The 17,379-nt window shown below is 37.0% G+C and overlaps 1 protein-coding gene, 1 long non-coding RNA gene and 1 pseudogene across 9 annotated transcripts; 2 read left to right on the top strand and 1 right to left on the bottom strand.

Annotated features, from left to right (window-relative positions):
• Nucleotides 1-369: 369 nt before the first annotated feature.
• On the top strand, nucleotides 370-6,405 carry LOC110774525 (putative disease resistance protein RGA3). Of its 8 annotated transcripts, none has more exons than XR_002529529.2 (6): nucleotides 370-556; nucleotides 662-1,803; nucleotides 2,270-5,135; nucleotides 5,276-5,348; nucleotides 5,780-5,859; nucleotides 5,962-6,405. XR_002529529.2 is itself a non-coding variant. In XM_021979098.2 (5 exons), exons 2-4 carry the CDS (start codon nucleotides 682-684, stop codon nucleotides 5,314-5,316), a joined length of 4,029 nt encoding a protein of 1,342 aa, XP_021834790.1. In that variant the 5' UTR covers nucleotides 370-556; nucleotides 662-681; the 3' UTR covers nucleotides 5,317-5,343; nucleotides 5,962-6,405. The 8 variants fall into 8 exon arrangements, 2 of the variants coding, with proteins under 2 accessions (XP_021834790.1, XP_021834805.1); XR_002529531.2 differs by having other exon boundaries at nucleotides 5,280-5,348; XR_002529530.2 differs by having other exon boundaries at nucleotides 5,280-5,343.
• A 69-nt stretch (nucleotides 6,406-6,474) lies between these two features.
• LOC110774603 (protein ECERIFERUM 26-like pseudogene) lies at nucleotides 6,475-12,301 on the top strand (annotated as a pseudogene).
• A 1,159-nt stretch (nucleotides 12,302-13,460) lies between these two features.
• LOC148297387 (uncharacterized) lies at nucleotides 13,461-15,519 on the bottom strand. Its single transcript, XR_015836459.1, has 2 exons — nucleotides 15,336-15,519; nucleotides 13,461-13,730 (listed from the first exon to the last, which is right to left on the bottom strand). It is a non-coding gene; the product is annotated as an uncharacterized LOC148297387 (long non-coding RNA).
• Nucleotides 15,520-17,379: the final 1,860 nt, after the last annotated feature.

The raw sequence follows: 17,379 nt of genomic DNA on the forward strand, positions 1-17,379 counted from the left end.
AAAAACAAAATTGATTGATGATGTTCAAACTTAGGTTAAAATGGCGAGAGAATGATGGTTAAATTGGGAAAATTAAAATTACGGTGATCAAAATTGTTTTCATGCCTAACTAACTCTAGTAATTAAAAATGCTTTTAACCGTTTTGTTTTCTCATGAACTTAATGTAACATTTGATTGCTTTTTCATGAAATTGTTTGTAGTCTCATTATTCGTTGGTAGTACAGTACCACGGTATAAAGTAGATAGTAGCAGCTGTTCAGGTGTCGGCTCATTATTCGTCCGTACCACCAGCACCGGACAAATGCCATGGTGGTAATGCAGAACCACTTTATAAAGTAGATTGGAGGTATCTCATGATCAGTTGGTGAGAAATGCATGTGTCCACAAATATCAAAATGGTAGAGCCCAGCAAGACTTTTAAGTCTCCTACTGTCCTGAGAGTTAAGGAAGCTATATAGCTCCTCTGTCAGTCTCTGCGTGCTATTGCTGTCTTGTTTTGCAAATCTGCATTCATCATCTCCTTCTCCTTCTACCTACGAGAGAAGCTCTGTGCCTGTGCGTCTTCATCCATCCGTCTTCAGTCTCTTCTTCTCGTTTCTTAATTAATTAACTAATAATAATTAACTAGCATTAATATGATCTGCTGTTTGTCTTGCGCAGGGTTACACAAGGAAACTAAGATGGCAGTAGATTCTGTGCTTACTTTTGCGACCGAGCGAATACTGACGAAGCTGACTGACCTTGCTGCTCAAGAAATCAGTCTTGCCTGGGGATTCAAAGCTGAACTAAACAGGCTTCGCAAAACACTGTCCACCATGGAAGGTTACTTAGCCGACGTTGCCCAGGGACCACAAGGTCGGAGCAAGTCCGTAGAAGATTGGGTGACGAATCTTAAACGCCTAGCTCAAGATGCAGATGATGTCTTGGATGAATTCAACTATGAACTTCTCCGGCGCAAAGTAGAAATCCGAAATCATATGAAGAAAAAGGTACTCAACTTCTTTTCAATCTCCAACCCGGTCGCATTCCGCCTTAAAATTGCACATAAAATTCAGAAGATCAATGCATCCTTGGTGGATCTCAAGAGTGAGGCTCCTGTCATTGGACTAGTTTCCAAGAAAATAGATGCTGCCCCTCAAGGAATTAGAGGACGCATACAAACCGACTCATTTCCTGAAAAAGATGGAATCATCGTTGGCAGGGAGGAGGTTGTCTCAAACATAGTTACAACCTTGACCAACTCCAACATCAATCAAGAAAATCTTGCTGTTATGGTCATTGTGGGAATGGCAGGCCTAGGAAAGACAACTTTGGCCAAGTCTGTATACAATGATAATTCTATAGAAGGGTATTTTGATAAAAAAGTATGGGTGTGCGTATCTGATCCTTTTGACGTCAAAATGATTTTAATTTCCATGTTAGAATCTCTTAGCAGATCAAATGTTCCAAGAGAAAGTCAGGATGCACTGCTTATACGCCTTCAAGAAGAGCTGAAGGGGAAAAAATATTTACTCGTTCTTGATGATGTTTGGGACTCTGAAAAATGGAATGAGTTGATGAATTGTTTGTTAAAGCTTGAATCAGCTCAGGGAAGCACAATTTTTGTCACTACCCGCAGTGCCCAAGTTGCATTAATCACAGAAACACTTCCGCGGCCTGAATTGGAGCGTCTATCAAGAGATGAATGCTGGTCCATATTGAAACATGCAGCTTGCACAAATGGTAGTTCTGATATTCTTCATTTAGAGAGTATTGGACGGGAGATTGCTAAAAAATGTGATGGTCTACCATTGATGGCAAAGGTACACGTACTATATATATATATATATATATATTTTTTTTATACAAGCATTGCTTACATCAGACATTTTTATTTATTTATAATTTTATAGATTATTGGATGATTTCTGCGAATTTAGGGATCATATCATGAATGGGTTATTTTGAATTTGCATTGATGAATTTTTATGTAGAAGGAAATAACAAGGTCTGAAGGAAGAGAAAGAAGATTGTCGATTTCTAAGGGGATTTAAAAGGGAGAATCCATGCGGTGCTAAACATAGGGCGTTATGGCATGGGATTGTTAATAAATCAATATTAATGGATAATTTTGGCGTTAATTCAAAATTTGGGTTTTAGTTAGAAATATGTCGGTTTTTGTCCAGACTATTTTAGTTGCAAGGGGCTATATCTAAATGACTCTTCTTTAAATTGCTAATTATTTTATCCTACTTATTATTTGATAGAAATCCTCTAATCCATTACCAGGTTTTGGGAGGCATTTTGCGCTCTAAAAAGACTACTGCTGAATGGTCTAAAGTCAAAGACAGTAGAATATGGGACTTACCAAAGGGAGAAGATAGAATCATGTCAGTCTTGAAGTTGAGTTTCAGCGATTTGGAATCACTAGAACTGAAGCAATGTTTTGCTTATTGCTCAGTGTTCATGAAAGATGCCATAATGAAAAGAGACGACTTGATTCAACTTTGGATGGCTCAAGGATTTCTCCCAGAAAAAACTAATCTAGAGATGGAGGATATAGGTAATGAATATTTTGATATTCTATTCCAAAGCTCCTTATTTCAAGAGGCTAAAGTGGATGATGATGGCATTGTTATTCAATGCAAGATGCACGATCTCTTGCACGATCTTGCAGAACGCGTATCCGAATCTGGAAGCATGATGCGAGGCTTCCCCAAGATTCAAGATGCTGCAACTCCCAGTATTATAGAAAGAATTTCAGAAGGAAGTAGTGGGAAATTGAGATCACTGTTTTCGAATGCTAGAGCACTACCTCGAAATATGTTGCCATGGTTTAAAGCTTTACGTGTCTTAAAATTATATGCGGCAAATATTGAGGAGCTCCCAAGTTCAATTAGAAAGCTGAAACACTTGAGGTATCTTGACATTTCCCGAACAGGAATCAAAAGTCTCCCAAATTCTATTGGCAAGCTATATAACCTACAGACATTAAGAGCAACATACTGCTTCAACCTTGAAGAATTTCCAAAAGACGTGCAAAACTTGATCAAGTTGAGATATGTTTATTTCGAAGAGGAAACGAAATTTCCAGCTGGGGTATTAGGGAGATTAACTAGCCTCCGAACATTACCTCCCTTTAATGTGGGTAAGGAGATGGGCAGGGAAATTGAAGAGCTGGCTGCCTTGAATCAATTGAAAGGTGATCTAATTATTTATAATTTGGAACAGGTAAGCAATGGAGATGAAGCAAGGAAAGCTAAATTAGAGGAGAAGAAAAATGTACGGCACTTGAAATTTATATGGTCTGCATATATGTCAATAACCAACAATAATAATGAAGATGTACTAGAAGGCCTCCAACCGCATTCTAAGTTGGAAAGGCTAGAGATTCAATATTTCATGGGTTTCAAATTTCCATCATGGTTGATTAAGCTTGACAATTTAAAGCAGATTAAGCTTACGGGGTGCAGAAGATGTGAAAAAGTCCCAACACTCGGCCATCTACCTTGTCTTACAGTTGTTTGGATTGATTCAATGAATAATCTAAAATGTGTTGGAGCAGAGATTTATGGAACCGATCTTGTTTATGACGAGGCAACGGCAGGTATAAGGGAAGTAGTTGTATTTCCAGCACTGGAAGAATTACACATTTGTAATTGCGAGGAGCTAATAGAATGGATGGAAACATCAGAACAAGTCACGGTGTTTCCTTGCCTAGAGGAGCTGGATATTTGGAATTGTCCCAAATTGAGAACGATTCCCAGTCATTTTCCATCTCTGAAGAAGTTGAAGATACAAGGTAATGAGGAGCTTACATGTCTGCCTAAAGGGATGTTGTTAAAGATAGAACGTATGAAGATAGGAGAGTGTAAGAAGTTAACTTGTATTGCCCCTGATGTCTTTGTTTGTTGTGCATCTCTTCGAAAGTTGGCTGTAGATAATTGCCCTAGTTTACAATCTATTCCAGCTTTAAACCTCTTCACATCCCTCCATGAATTGGACATTGAAAATTGTGAGAGATTAGAAAGTTTGGTGAGTAGTGGGCCCGTCTCTGTTGTGGAGTTGCGTATACGGAGTTGTGGTGGTCTACAATCTATTCCAACTTTAAACCTCTTCACATCCCTCCATAAATTGGACATTAACGGATGTGAGAGATTAGAAAGTTTGGTGAGTAGTGGGCTCGTCTCTGTTGTGAACTTTAATATAGATCATTGCAGTGGTCTACAATCTATTCCAGCTTTAAACCTCTTCACATCCCTCCGTGAATTGTACATTAAGAAATGTGGGAGATTAGAAAGTTTGGTGAGTAGTGGGCCTGTCTTTGTTGTGCAGTTTAGAATAACTGAATGTGGGGGTCTACAATCTATTCCAGCTTTAAACCTCTTCACATCCCTCCGTGAATTGTACATTGTCGAATGTGAGAGATTAGAAAGTTTGGTGAGTAGTGGGCCCGTCTCTGTTGTAGAGTTGCTGCGTATAAGAGTTTGTAGTGGTCTACAATCTATTCCAACTTTAAACCTCTTCACATCCCTCCGTGAATTGGACATTAACGGATGTGAGAGATTAGAAAGTTTGGTGAGTAGTGGCCTACAACTGCCCGCCTCTCTTGTGACGTTGGAAATAACAAATGCCCCTAATTTAGAGAGTCTTCCAAGTTTAGACAACCTCACATCTCTCTGTCAGTTGGTGATTTTTAATTGTGAGAATTTAAAATATCTGCCCACAAGGCTACACTGCTGCTCTAGTTTGAAGACATTGGAACTTGGTGGGTTCTGGGAGGAGCTCGATTCCTTCCCTGATTTCCATCTTGGAACTGGTTCATCACAACTTCAAAGCTTAGAGTTGATTGGGTGGCCCAAGCTCAAGTCTCTGCCTCAACAAATTCAACACTTCACTTCTTTAACATCTTTGGAGATACGCAAATTCGATGGAGTGGATGCTCTTGAGGATTGGGTGGGTAACCTTACATCCCTTACGACGCTGTCGATTTACTGGTGCAAGAATCTCATGTATCTACCTAGTGTCACAACTATGCAATGCCTCACCAAATTACAAACCCTAGACATTTGGTTTTGTCCCCTTTTGGAGGAAAGATGCACCAAGGACAGCGGCCCAGAATGGCCCAAGATTTCTCACATTCCAAATATCGAAAGTAATTTCTTCTTTCCTGAAGACAAATTTCCTTTTCATTCTTCACCTTTCGGTTTAACTCAAGTTTATTCATTCTGAATCATTTCTCAAAGGAATAAGACTTGTTTATCCTTCTCCTTTTTCTTGTCTGTTTTGGACTAGACAGCAGACAGATTGACTCCACGCATACAATGAATTCGTAATAGCTTCAACTTTGATAGTGAAGAAATGTAAGGTTTTCAAACTCCCCCTTCCACTTGTGTTGTAATGGGCTTGTCTCTTATTTCCAATATAATTTTCTCTTTTATGGGGAAAGACTTGAAAGGAAGGCTTAAGATGTTTTTTAATTTCTGATTTTATAAAGAATTGCAGAAAGTATCAAGTAAACAAGATTTTAGTAATTTGTCTTAACTGCATCCATACTTATTTTAAACTCATGCTTTCAATCTTAATTATATTAGCATAGTTTATCGCTGCGAGTACCTAGAGAGGTTTTTGGCTACTTAATTTTTGATAATATTGCTATTGTTTGTGAAATATTACCAATGAGTTGATCTTAAGTTGTTTAATTTCTGCTTTGACACAGATGTTGGTCTTCGTCTACAAGTTTGAGTAATTTATGTTGTTTAGGAGTTAATCTGCATTCACTTTTTATTTTTGTTTTAGGTTTTAATCAGTATTGGTTGTCTGCTTGAGTCTAACCACTTGTCACCACTTGTGGATTCTTTATCACCACTTGTTTAGAGGTAATGTGTCTAGTCTTAGTAAATATTCTTGTGCATTGTTAATTTCAGTATTTATGTTATATGAAGTTAATAAGGCTGAGCATTTTCGTTTTTTATTTTCAGGGCCTGAGGGGGTGGGTAGAGAGAGAGAGAGATTGATATATAGAGAGGATTTATTTGCATTGTAACAACTTAATTGAAACAGAACAAAGAAGAAGGAAATGGAGGAATGCTCTCTCTATTGCACCATGTAATTTATGCAAATCTGCAGGACTTTTCACATTTTCTTAGCATATTCATCCTCTCCAAGGACAAAAAATGAAGTGGAGTGGAGTTCGTTGTTTCTTTGAATGCTGTGATAACCATTGACAAATATTTACATCTTAAGCATAAGTTTCAGTACCATACCAATATTGTTCAAACATACTCTGTTCTCTAATGCCGTGATGTGTGTATAACTTTTGTTGGTTGGCATGTCAACCCATTTCTTGTTTGTAATTGATATAAACTTCAAGTAATTTGAAACTTACGGGATTTAATGTGGGATCATGGATATTTTCTTGATTAGTAGTGTGGGATTTAATTTGAATCTTGAAATTAATGTACTGTCCTAGAGTACGTACCAAGTCTTTCTTAATGTACTGTCCACAGGAATCAGGTAAAACAATCTTCTGTTGCAATTTATAGATGATAGTTGCAAGCTTTGTACAATGATTTGTTGAAAGTTGGAATTTATTTTGTATATTTTTTTCCTAAGTTGTTTTGGTGTTATATTTGACCTGTAGGCAGAGTTGGGATTCAGGTAGAAACTCATGCCTGCATTATGCCATACATTGTGTGGCCCCAATCTACTACTGTTCAACTGTTGCGATCTGGAATAAAGTACCTTTGCATGAAGAAAAAAATGTTATGTTCTTTTTTTCTTTTTCTAGAATTGAAAGTGGTATTTTTGCTTTTGCTTCTGTTTTTGCTTTTGGGGTTTTGAGGCAAGCTAATAGAGTGAGAAGGGCATGGATGAGAGAGACGAAGTTTTGATGTGGATTGAATATGCCTAGGTGTAGGGAAATGTGCTAACTTTTTATTTTTGTGGGCAAGGGGAAATGTACTAACTTTCAAAGGCAAATCGGAAAACATTTAACGGGAGGAACCTACCTTTTGTCATGGGCTAGAATCTTGCAACTCTGTTTTGCTGGCTCGAAATATGCTACAAATTGTCATGTTCATCTCTCTATGGATTGGAGGGTTTACCAGAGAAGTTGACGAACCTACCTTTCATGTGTTGAAAAATTGTGTATTTGTATTTGTAGTTATGGGAATCTGTAGTATCTAGCTGCACATTGGAAACTGTAGAACACATCAACAGGGAGAGACGCCCGAGTAGCCCAAGATTTCTCATATTCCAAGGGTCAATTGTAAGCTTCTCTATTGGAAAATCTGTAATTTGTGTTTGCTTTTATTTTAAGGTGCAATTTTCGGTGATAAAAAGGCTCAAGGAGTTTGTTTTTAGGCAAACATTGTCAATTTATCATGCATTGCAATAAAATACTTAACTGATCGGTTTGTTTGGTTTGTAAAAGGCCAAGACTTTCTTGGGGTTTATAGAAAAACAGGGGAGGACAATTCAGCTCTTGCATGATGTTTATACCTGTATGTTTTATTATATATAGTTGCAAAGCAAATATAGGTGTTTATGGTGTCCATAGATCAATGCTTCTAGGTGTCTGTTTGAGGTAATATGCGGTCGATGTGGAAGCAATTCTAATTTTTTCTATCAAATGTAGCGCTTTGAGGTAATAAAGGTGACAATGTGATCCCTAATACTTCATTTTCTTTCTTAACAGTTTCTTCTAATTAAGTTATGAAATTATCGGAAATACATATGAAATAAAGTCTTTCAAGTATGGAATCGGAGAATATTTCACTTTTGATGTACCGATCCACAGAATGTTTAATTTATACACAATCTTTTATGTATGTGACTACTTATGTGATAGTATTTGATAGTTCAAAAGTATGCAGAAACTAAAATGACCATGATGACATTTGCTCATTTGGTCTACACACTTTGTTGTGGAAGGCTATGGATTCAAATATTATGACATTTGCTTATTTGTCCATTCCCTGCATCACCCATTTATTTCTGGCAATTAAACAAATACCCTAGCATATATAAACGCAAACAAAACCAATTCATGTTCAGATAGTGCAGACAGGCATAGCCTAATCCTGAAAAAGTGAGACAAAGAATCAGCAAAAAACACCTTATCCCGTCTAGCAAATGGATTTGGTAACTCTAATTCAAAAATAGGGAACAAAAAGCAAAAATTCAAATAGGTAGGCTTCGTGTTCCAGTTTAATTTTAAATTTCATAAAATAAAGAAAGAAGAACAAACTAATTTATATATATTTTGTCAATTGAATTTATTTTTAACTCAATAGGTTCATACTTGAAATCTTTTCCAACATTGAAAAGAAAATATCACTACACTAATTAATATATCTATTTAATTATCTAAAAATCTGGTTAAAAAAATAGTGCGGTGTGGACTAATTTTGAACATTCGTCCAAGATTGCAATTTGGAACAGACAAGGACCCTATTTTCGATAACAAGTTGGAAGAAGGACTTGATAACGGTGAGAACTTTTTTTTAATAGAAGCGATAGTTTAAACCAGTGTTTTCAAAGGCATGCCTTCGCGCGCGTCGGAGCGAGGCGGCAGCAAATCGCCTCAAGGCGTCGTTTGTTTCGCGACTTGCACGTTTAGCGCGGGGAAGGCGTGAAGAGGCGTTTCAAGGCGCAGCGAGGCGGGGCAAGGCGCAGCAAGGCAAGGCACTCTGAACTGGAATTTTTTTTGCAAGTCTGCAAATTGGCTGCGGCTCTGCGACGAAGACGACTCGCGTGGTTTTTTTTTAGGTTAATTGTAATGAAACGACGTCGTTTCGATTGAAGTGTTTGAAAAAAAACTTAAAGTGAAACGACGTCATTTCACTTGGAGTGTTTTGAGAGAAAACACGCAAGTTTCTGTTTTTTTTTTCCATTCCTTTATTGTAATAAACTAAAAGCAAGAAGAATTAATAGGTTCTTATCTCCAGCCGACTGTAGCTTTTCTACTTACCTTTTTTTTTTTGCTAAATTAATATATTAACACATGGAATTATATATATATATATAAATTCTCTTATGCGGACATCCGGACGTTATTATCGTGCGGACGCCGTGTATTTTGTACTACCTCTCTCTGTTTTCCTGCCTGTTTACAATAGGATCCGCACGATACTAACGTGCGGACATCCGGATAAGAGAATAACTGATATATATATATATATATATATATATATATATATATATATATATATATTACAACCCTAATTTCTATCCTTACGAGATAATCTCCATCAATTTCAAGAATTCTCTTCATCTTTCGATTGCAAGTAAGTCATTTTGTTTTTCTCTTTAATTCTTCGCAACTGTAATTTGAAGTTCCGTTCACTTGGCTAACCATAGTGCGCATAAAAGAAGCTACGTTCACTTGGCTAAATGTACACTACCGGACATGCGGATGGTTTCGGAGATCCGAATCCGGCCGGCCCTATCTCAAGTGTAACGATTGTGGGGTGAGGTTCCTTGAAGCCCAGTGTGACAAGACCATTGAGGAATGGCTAGAGATGGACTTGTCTCACCAGAAGCTGCTTGTTTCAAACCAAGTCATTGGACCTGAACTATTCTTCTCTCCACTTGTTCTCTTCGAGGTAAAGTTTTACATACATAAAAGAACCCTAAAATTAAGCTCATAACCCAAAAAAAGATGCAGCAATCTGTTAGAAGTTGTAAAAAAGTCACTCCCTCTTTTTATATGTTTGTTTTGATTGAAGTACATGAAATGATATGATATAGAATTATTCTTGTTGCTATTTATACCAAGCAGGATATATATGATAATATTTCAAGCAAGGTCTTAAATATCGATATTATCCCCGATATTATCCTGATAATATCTGATTTTTGGGGGGCCGATATTTTAGCAACTAACCATGGTGTTATCGTCATAATATCGATATTATCCAGATATTATCGGGGAGATAACTTCAACATTTTTATGAATGATTTGGGCAATATATCGAGATATTATCGATAATATCCCGATACGAAACCCAAAAAATACATGAAATTTTTTGAAAAGCCTCCCCTGTTGCGCATAGAGGGATTCGAACCCCTCCCATTTTACTCATTCAACACCTTAACCACCATATCACTTACGTTTTTGTGAAGTCAAGAAGATGACTTGTAGAGAAAGAGGCAAGAGGACTTTGTCAAGTCAAGAAAATGACTCGTTATCTATAACTTCGAACTCTGTTGGAGTAGGAAGTAGTAATTATGGTTATACTCATAACCAACCATTTCCCTACCCTTCATATCCCATTCCTGTTGGGATGGAATCAAGCGACTCATAGAAAGAATCCGAGACTCAATCTTCAAATGATTTTGCTTATGGACAACGTCAACCAATCTCGGATCCATATGGGTGGCATGTTAACAATTACATGCAAAACTATTTTGGGGATTTATCATTTGATGACTACTCTTCAAAATATACTTACTCTACACATAGAGATGATGAAGATAGTGAAAATTTTGAACCTCATAGGAACTCTATGTGGTACTAAGTCACTTATGTATCTTACCATGCAATGTATAAAGTGTAAAATATTGTAGTAATTCATTATATATAAATGATTATGGTGTGTTTAATCTTCTTTCATTAATTACTACATATTTTCTACACTTACAGTATTTGTCAGCTCGCTATATAATCAATGGCGGAACCAGGAATTTTTGTAGAGGTGGGCTAATTTTTTTTTTCTTATGGGCTCAATGATATGCTATTACATTAATATTTTAATAATTGTTGTTGTTGCCCTAATTGGATAACCCACCGAACAGTATTGTGGTCCTTATTTTAATGACATGCTATTACATTCCTTTCCCTTTTTTTTTTATTTATATAAAAAAGATCTTGTCGTGTTATGCTAATGGGCTGACATTGAATTGTAATATGTTTATTTATATATTGAGGCTTACACAGAAAACTTTGCCCCAGGCTATAGCCCATGTGAGCCTCTTGCTAGTTCCGTCCTTGTATATAATCAACTTAAATCAGTTAAATCCATCATGCAATGCATTTCCTTCCAATTTTTTGTGATAAACTAATAGATAATTGACTAAATAAACATCCTGCAAAGTTTCAATAAAAATTTTCAAGTTTTTCTTACAATTTCCTTGGTTTTTATTCAATTTTTACCGATACCGATAATATCCCAATATTTCCTTCGATATTTCCGTGTTTTTAGACTTTCGATATTTCCGATACCACCGATATTTCAGACCTTGATTTCAATTACTTTAATATCTTGCTAAATTAGGTTAATAGGATGAGAGGGACCTCAAAAACCTTAGTGGTTTGTATCATTGAGTTGACAACAGAATATTGATGAGGTTAATTCCTTAGACTTTTTTGTTTTGGTGTATTATGCTTTCTCTGCAGGTTACTCATTTCAGATGTGGAGGAATATCATTGGGTCTTAGCTGGGCCCACGTGTTGGGAGATGCCTTTGCAGCTTCCGATTTCATCAACGGCTTAGGGCAAAATATGTCTGCCCTTGAGCCCAATAGGCTACCAAACTATACAACATCAAACACAAAGTTCCAGAAACTTGAAAACGTACCACCCCCACTCCCCATAAAACAGGTGAACCCAGTTGGTGACCACTGGATAACTCCCATTAACTGTAAAATGGAAACACTTTCATTCCCTATCACTGCCACCCAGCTAAACAACTTGCAATTCAAGATATTGGGTCAAAACCAAATTGATCAAATTCCAATTTTTGAACTCATTTCTGCCATAATTTGGCAATGTGCAGCCAAAGTTAGAGAAGGATCAGAGCCAAAATTGGTGACAATTTGCAAAAATGACCCAAAAGAGAGGACAAGAGGCGAATGCAGCAACAGTCAGATTATAAGCACAGTCAAGGCAGATTTCAGCATTACAGATGCGGATCCAAAAAAGTTGGCAACCTTGAGAGTCAAGCAAGCCGGGAACGAAAGATCCCAAATAGAAGAAGCTATGGAGAATGATAATGGAGTGGCTGATTTTGTTGTGTATCAATTTGACGTTTGTGAATTGGGAAGATGCTGATTTCTATGGATTGGAAGTGAAAGGGCATAAGCCGGTTTATGTGCATTATAACATACAAGGTGTTGGAGATGAAGGAGCTGTTTTATTGCTGCCAGGACCTAAAGACTTTGGAGAGGGTAGAGGTGAAGGAAGAGCGGTGAATATTATTTTGCCAGAGAAAGTAGTGTTTGGGCTGAAATCTGAGTTGAGAAAGAATGATCTGTTGCTTGAGAATGAGCTTTGAATGAGTGCATATGCGTGGTAATTAGAATTTGGTGTGTGTTAAATGTGATGTGAGGACAATATTTACAGGTAGCTAGATTTCTATGTAATTGAGAGGTGATCAAAGAGTTGAGAAAATATGTAATTAATTAGAATGGGCATGCTTCACCTCCTAACTTTGATGCAGGCAACCCTCGATAGGACCACACTAATGGTCTGGCCATATTGGACATAAGTATTCAGAGTTTTCAAGCTGCATTCATCTGTGATTGCACTCTGTTGCAGTGAGTACGACTAATGGTCTGCTTCTCAAACAGTCTTAAATGCAAAGGTTGCAAAGGTCACTCACACGTTATGGCTTGCTACAGGATTGTTAAGACCCGATTCGAAAATAAGAAATATTCCCGAATTATGGTGTGAGTCATATCACGGTCATAAGAATAAAATCTTACAACCATGATATGATGAGAAATAGAGCCACTAATAATACAAATTTACCTAACAACACAAAATCAGAGTCACAGTAGCTCGTAGTTAAATACACACTAAGATCTTTAACAAGCGGTTGACTACTTACAAATATTAATTATACAAATCAACAACAAAAGCCTAGTAGCTTGGTTGAAACCCACTTCCTCAAATTTCGTCTAGAATCCTACACAATTTATTAGGGTATGAGCATTCTAATGCTCAGTAGAGTACCATCAAACCCCTTAAGGTCACTATCACAGTTAATCAAAGTGTCATGCATCAAACAACACAAGATACATAAATGATGCAACCATACCAGATAAAAAAATTTGCATATGTGGTGATGCCATGAACTCGCTCCCTTCTAATCCCATTAATTCATACCTTAGGGCAACAAGCCTGGATGTCCCATACCATGAGTTTTACCACTGTGGCTTTGAATACTCTAAAATATGAACTAGTGCCCATCCGTCCCTTAACCCATTTTTCTTTTGTTTACGAATTTCTCAACTCTCACTTTACATTATAGGTCTTCTACCATCACCTTAATATATTCAAGCCCTGCTCCCGTCACTTGAATATATTCCACTTTTTTTTTTTACTTAAATATATCTAAGGTCTTCTCCCACCCCTTAGATATATCTCGAACGACACATACACCCCAAACACCATTGTATTTATGATGCATATGTAATGCAGTGCAAACATCATTTATCTTTGTAGAATAATAATACAAATAATAACAATAATATATCAGGCTTAATCACATGAATAATAATATTCACCCAACATCAAATTGTATCCACGGAGAAAGATCAATAATAATATTTACATAACATCAAGTAATACTCACCGAGCAAAGCAACAATTTTATCGTACTATGTATAAGCACCAAGATTTAAAGTGACATAGCCCAATCATCGGGAAATTAGGAAACCCTACGTCATGTCCAGCTAGCTAAAGCACCAAATTTGCCCTTCAGAAGTTCTTGGAGTTGTCGAATCTACACTTTTGATGCAATTCCTGAACAAATTCAAATTCAAATTATTATTGAGCAGTCTTTACTCTATTTCACCTAAGACCAACCGCATCAAAGATTTTGCATGTAAAAGGACGAAAATGCCCTTAGGATCAACCTTAGGTCCCAAAGTAGGGACGGACCCACAGTGGAGTCAATGGGGTCAAACGACCCTATGGACTCCATGAGAGCAAGGTAGAAGGTCCCCTTTAATGGCCGTGTGACCCATGAATGGCTACAGGAGAAGGTTGCTGGTATGAGGAAGAAGAAGCTGCCCAGCACGCTTCTGTTTTGTTTTGTTTTTTTTTTTAAAAAAAAACCTGCTGGCCAAAACAGCGCCGTTTTGGCCCAGCCAAACGATTTTTTTTATTTAAAAAAAGACCTGGCCAAAACGACGTCGTTTTGGTCTAGGTCTTTGAAAAAAATAAAAATAGAATAGATTTAAAACAACCCTCCCGACTTCAACATCTCCAAAACCCCCATTCCTAAACCCTCAAACCTAAATCCCCAATCTCCACCCCCTAAACCTTTAACCCTCTCCCACACCAAAAAAATTGAACTTTTACCCTATGACCCTACGAGATGAGATTCCTGGGTCCATCCTTGGTCCAAAGTGGCCAAATCTCATCCAAAATAATCTAAAACTTTGTCCTATGCCCTTTCAAAACTGAAACAAGGCCAACGACACCCGTTATCCAAAAGTTACCATTTGGGTCCCGTGGGCCCCACAACAACTCATACTTTGGACCACCTAGGATTGACTCAAAACATATACCATCAGACTCGGATCGAGAAATCAAGTCGAATGAACTAAAAATATGGCGTCGGAGGCTGCTGAAACAACCACCATGCGCCGGAGCCGCGAGTGGGCTTGTTTTCCCGTTACTGTTCATGATCTTCTTAAAAAAATATGCAAATTTCCCTTGTTTTTTCCAGACCAAAACCCAGACTTTGTAAGACGTTTTGACCAACCTAAAGTTAACGAAATTAGGCAAACTTGCAGTGGTTTTAAAGCTTAACACCTCTAGTTTCTAACCCAACAAACCATATTGAAAACGGAGCTAAAACGAAAGAAAAAATCAGCTTCAAAATTGGGCTCGTGGCTGGTTTTTTGTGTGTAGAAAACAGAGTTGTTTTTTTTTCCAAACTTTGCACATGTGTTTGACGTATCAAAACTCAACCAAATTTGACGAACCCAATTTGTTTTTGTTCTTTGCGAAGTCTATTTTAAAACACAACAAATGGATTCCTAAAAAACGTAAAGGATTGGGAGGAAAAGAGAGCGAAACTACAAATTTCCAGAAAATGCAAATTTCCAAATTTGGTTCTAAGTTGTTTTCAACAATTCTATCACCCCCCAGGTTGTTCCTAAGGCTTCTATAACACTTCTAAACTTCATACTATCATTAGAACTCATCAAAAACTCAAAACAGAACTTAAATCATAAACACTCACACTTGAAAAATTGCTCTATACACCCAACCCAAAAATGGAAGTTCAAACTGTTCCAATTCAATTTCCCCATCACTCAAGTGACTCAAAGTACTCTTTATGGGACTAGAATCACACAAACACAAAGTTAAAAATCACAAATTCGAAATTTGACTCACCCTTGGAGATTTCTTCTTTCTTCCTCCTATTCTTCCTTCTCTTCCTCACCCAACTTCCATCTCCTTCATCCTACAATCTTATCTTAGCTTAAGCAATAAATATCTTTACCCTAGACTAGGTGATTCATCTCGAATAGGTGAACAACTTACCCCTAATTGAGATCAAGATTAGATTTTGAATGGAATGTATAAGTAAAGAGGTTATGGGTTTGCCTTGTGGAGTAGTGGTAAGCTGTTGGGCTTTAAGTAAAGAGGTTATGGGTTCGAAACCCCTTTTTAGATTGTTATAAAAATATACAAAATATAGTTTTCCTTTTCCGTAAAGCCAAACACAAAAAATATTATATTATAAATAACATATAAATAAATAGGAAAGCTTTTAAGGTATAATGAAATTGAACAAAATAAAATAATAGGTAAGTAAAAGGAAAATAAATAATAAGTAAGAAGGTGAGTTTGGTACGGTGAAGCACGTCAAAGACGCTGTCCTAAAGCCTTTGTAGCCTCCCTACGTGCAGGTACTGACAGTCTACAAGACTCCAAGATACGACCCCTTGTACACAAACTCAAGATCCGCTATGAGCACGTTCATAGACAGATGTAGGTATCCAAGTCACAGAACCATTGCCAAAATAATGATATAAAGTAGAGAATATATATAAAAGTAGAAAATGAGAGAATTAGTTTGTGGTGGTGATTGTGGTATGTGATATTATGATGGTGTACTGTGTGTATTCCAAATGTGAAGGAGGAGTGGCCTTTTATAGGCATCCAAAAACATGTAACCTTCACCAACCAAAAAATTAAGGCATTCACCAACCAGAAATAAAACCTGAATATTAAATATTTATAACCCCCCACAATAAATAAAATAAAACAGCCAAAATAATTAAATAAATAAAACGGTTAAATTTTTTAAACCTTTTTAAAATTCCAACAATCCCCCACAAGGTTTTCAAAATTTTATCGTTACAAAAAAACAGTGAAAAATATATAATATATATGGCAATATAATTCTATGTAATAGGTGTAGGTGCCTTCCGAGCTTGAACCTTCACTTAGTGATGATAGTCTCCATTTGAGGAACCTGAGTGTACATAGTATTGAACTCGGCTCCTTTGACCAAACTTCAACATATCCCACACATAGTATTAGTTGAGACTTGGATGCGGGGTAGCGCTATTTATGGCCATGCGCTCATCTTGATTCTCATGAGAGTTACTAGAGAACAGCCCAATTCTCATAGTCGCGGCCTCACGACGTCTCTCACTTAGGTGAGTTCTCCAAGAGTACATGTGACCTGCACCCTGCGGGAGTTTGCCCGCCTCGAAACTCATTCAGGGATAAATCCCTTCCTGACGTCACATAAAATAGCACTTTTGCCTTAGGGATGTGCAGAAGAATATCTCAAGGATATCTCCATAGTTTTATGAGTGCTATATGAGTCAGGCAGTATGGATTGTTTCTACCACATTGAACTTCCTTCATGGGATCTCCAATCACAAAAGTTGGGTTACCTCCCTAGGTGATTCCCTTATGGGCTTAAGCACATCCCCCACAACATTTTGCATTAATAGCCTCCTCCACGAGGCATGCATATCAAGACTAGCCTTCACAAGGCATATATAATGTAGGTCATGTCTTTGTTCTCCATTTTAGGGCGCTTTAAACCTGCATGTTATTAAAATATTTCCTACACATTCTTACACACAAATAATTAGTGGATTTCACCTCAATATAATTGGAAATTATATACACATTGATATACATTAAGTATAACGGAAAAATATCATACATTAAATCTTATGATTAAGAGTACCTCTCAAGTCCATGAAACTTTGAGTACACCTGCTACCACTCATGAACGACAATATAAAATTAATAAATTTAACTATAAACACTGAGTATTTCAGGATACTCTTACTCCCTTTTGTGCACTACAAGTGGCTGAAATCATGATCACATCTCTAAGTTGAAATTGTATCTTGTCGATTCTCAATATGAACCTATAAGACAATAAGAAGTCTCTACCAAAATCATCATT

The sequence above is a fragment of the Prunus avium genome, chromosome 1, assembly GCF_965620075.1.
Source record: "Prunus avium chromosome 1, drPruAviu1.hap1.1, whole genome shotgun sequence".
NCBI lineage: Eukaryota > Viridiplantae > Streptophyta > Magnoliopsida > Rosales > Rosaceae > Prunus > Prunus avium.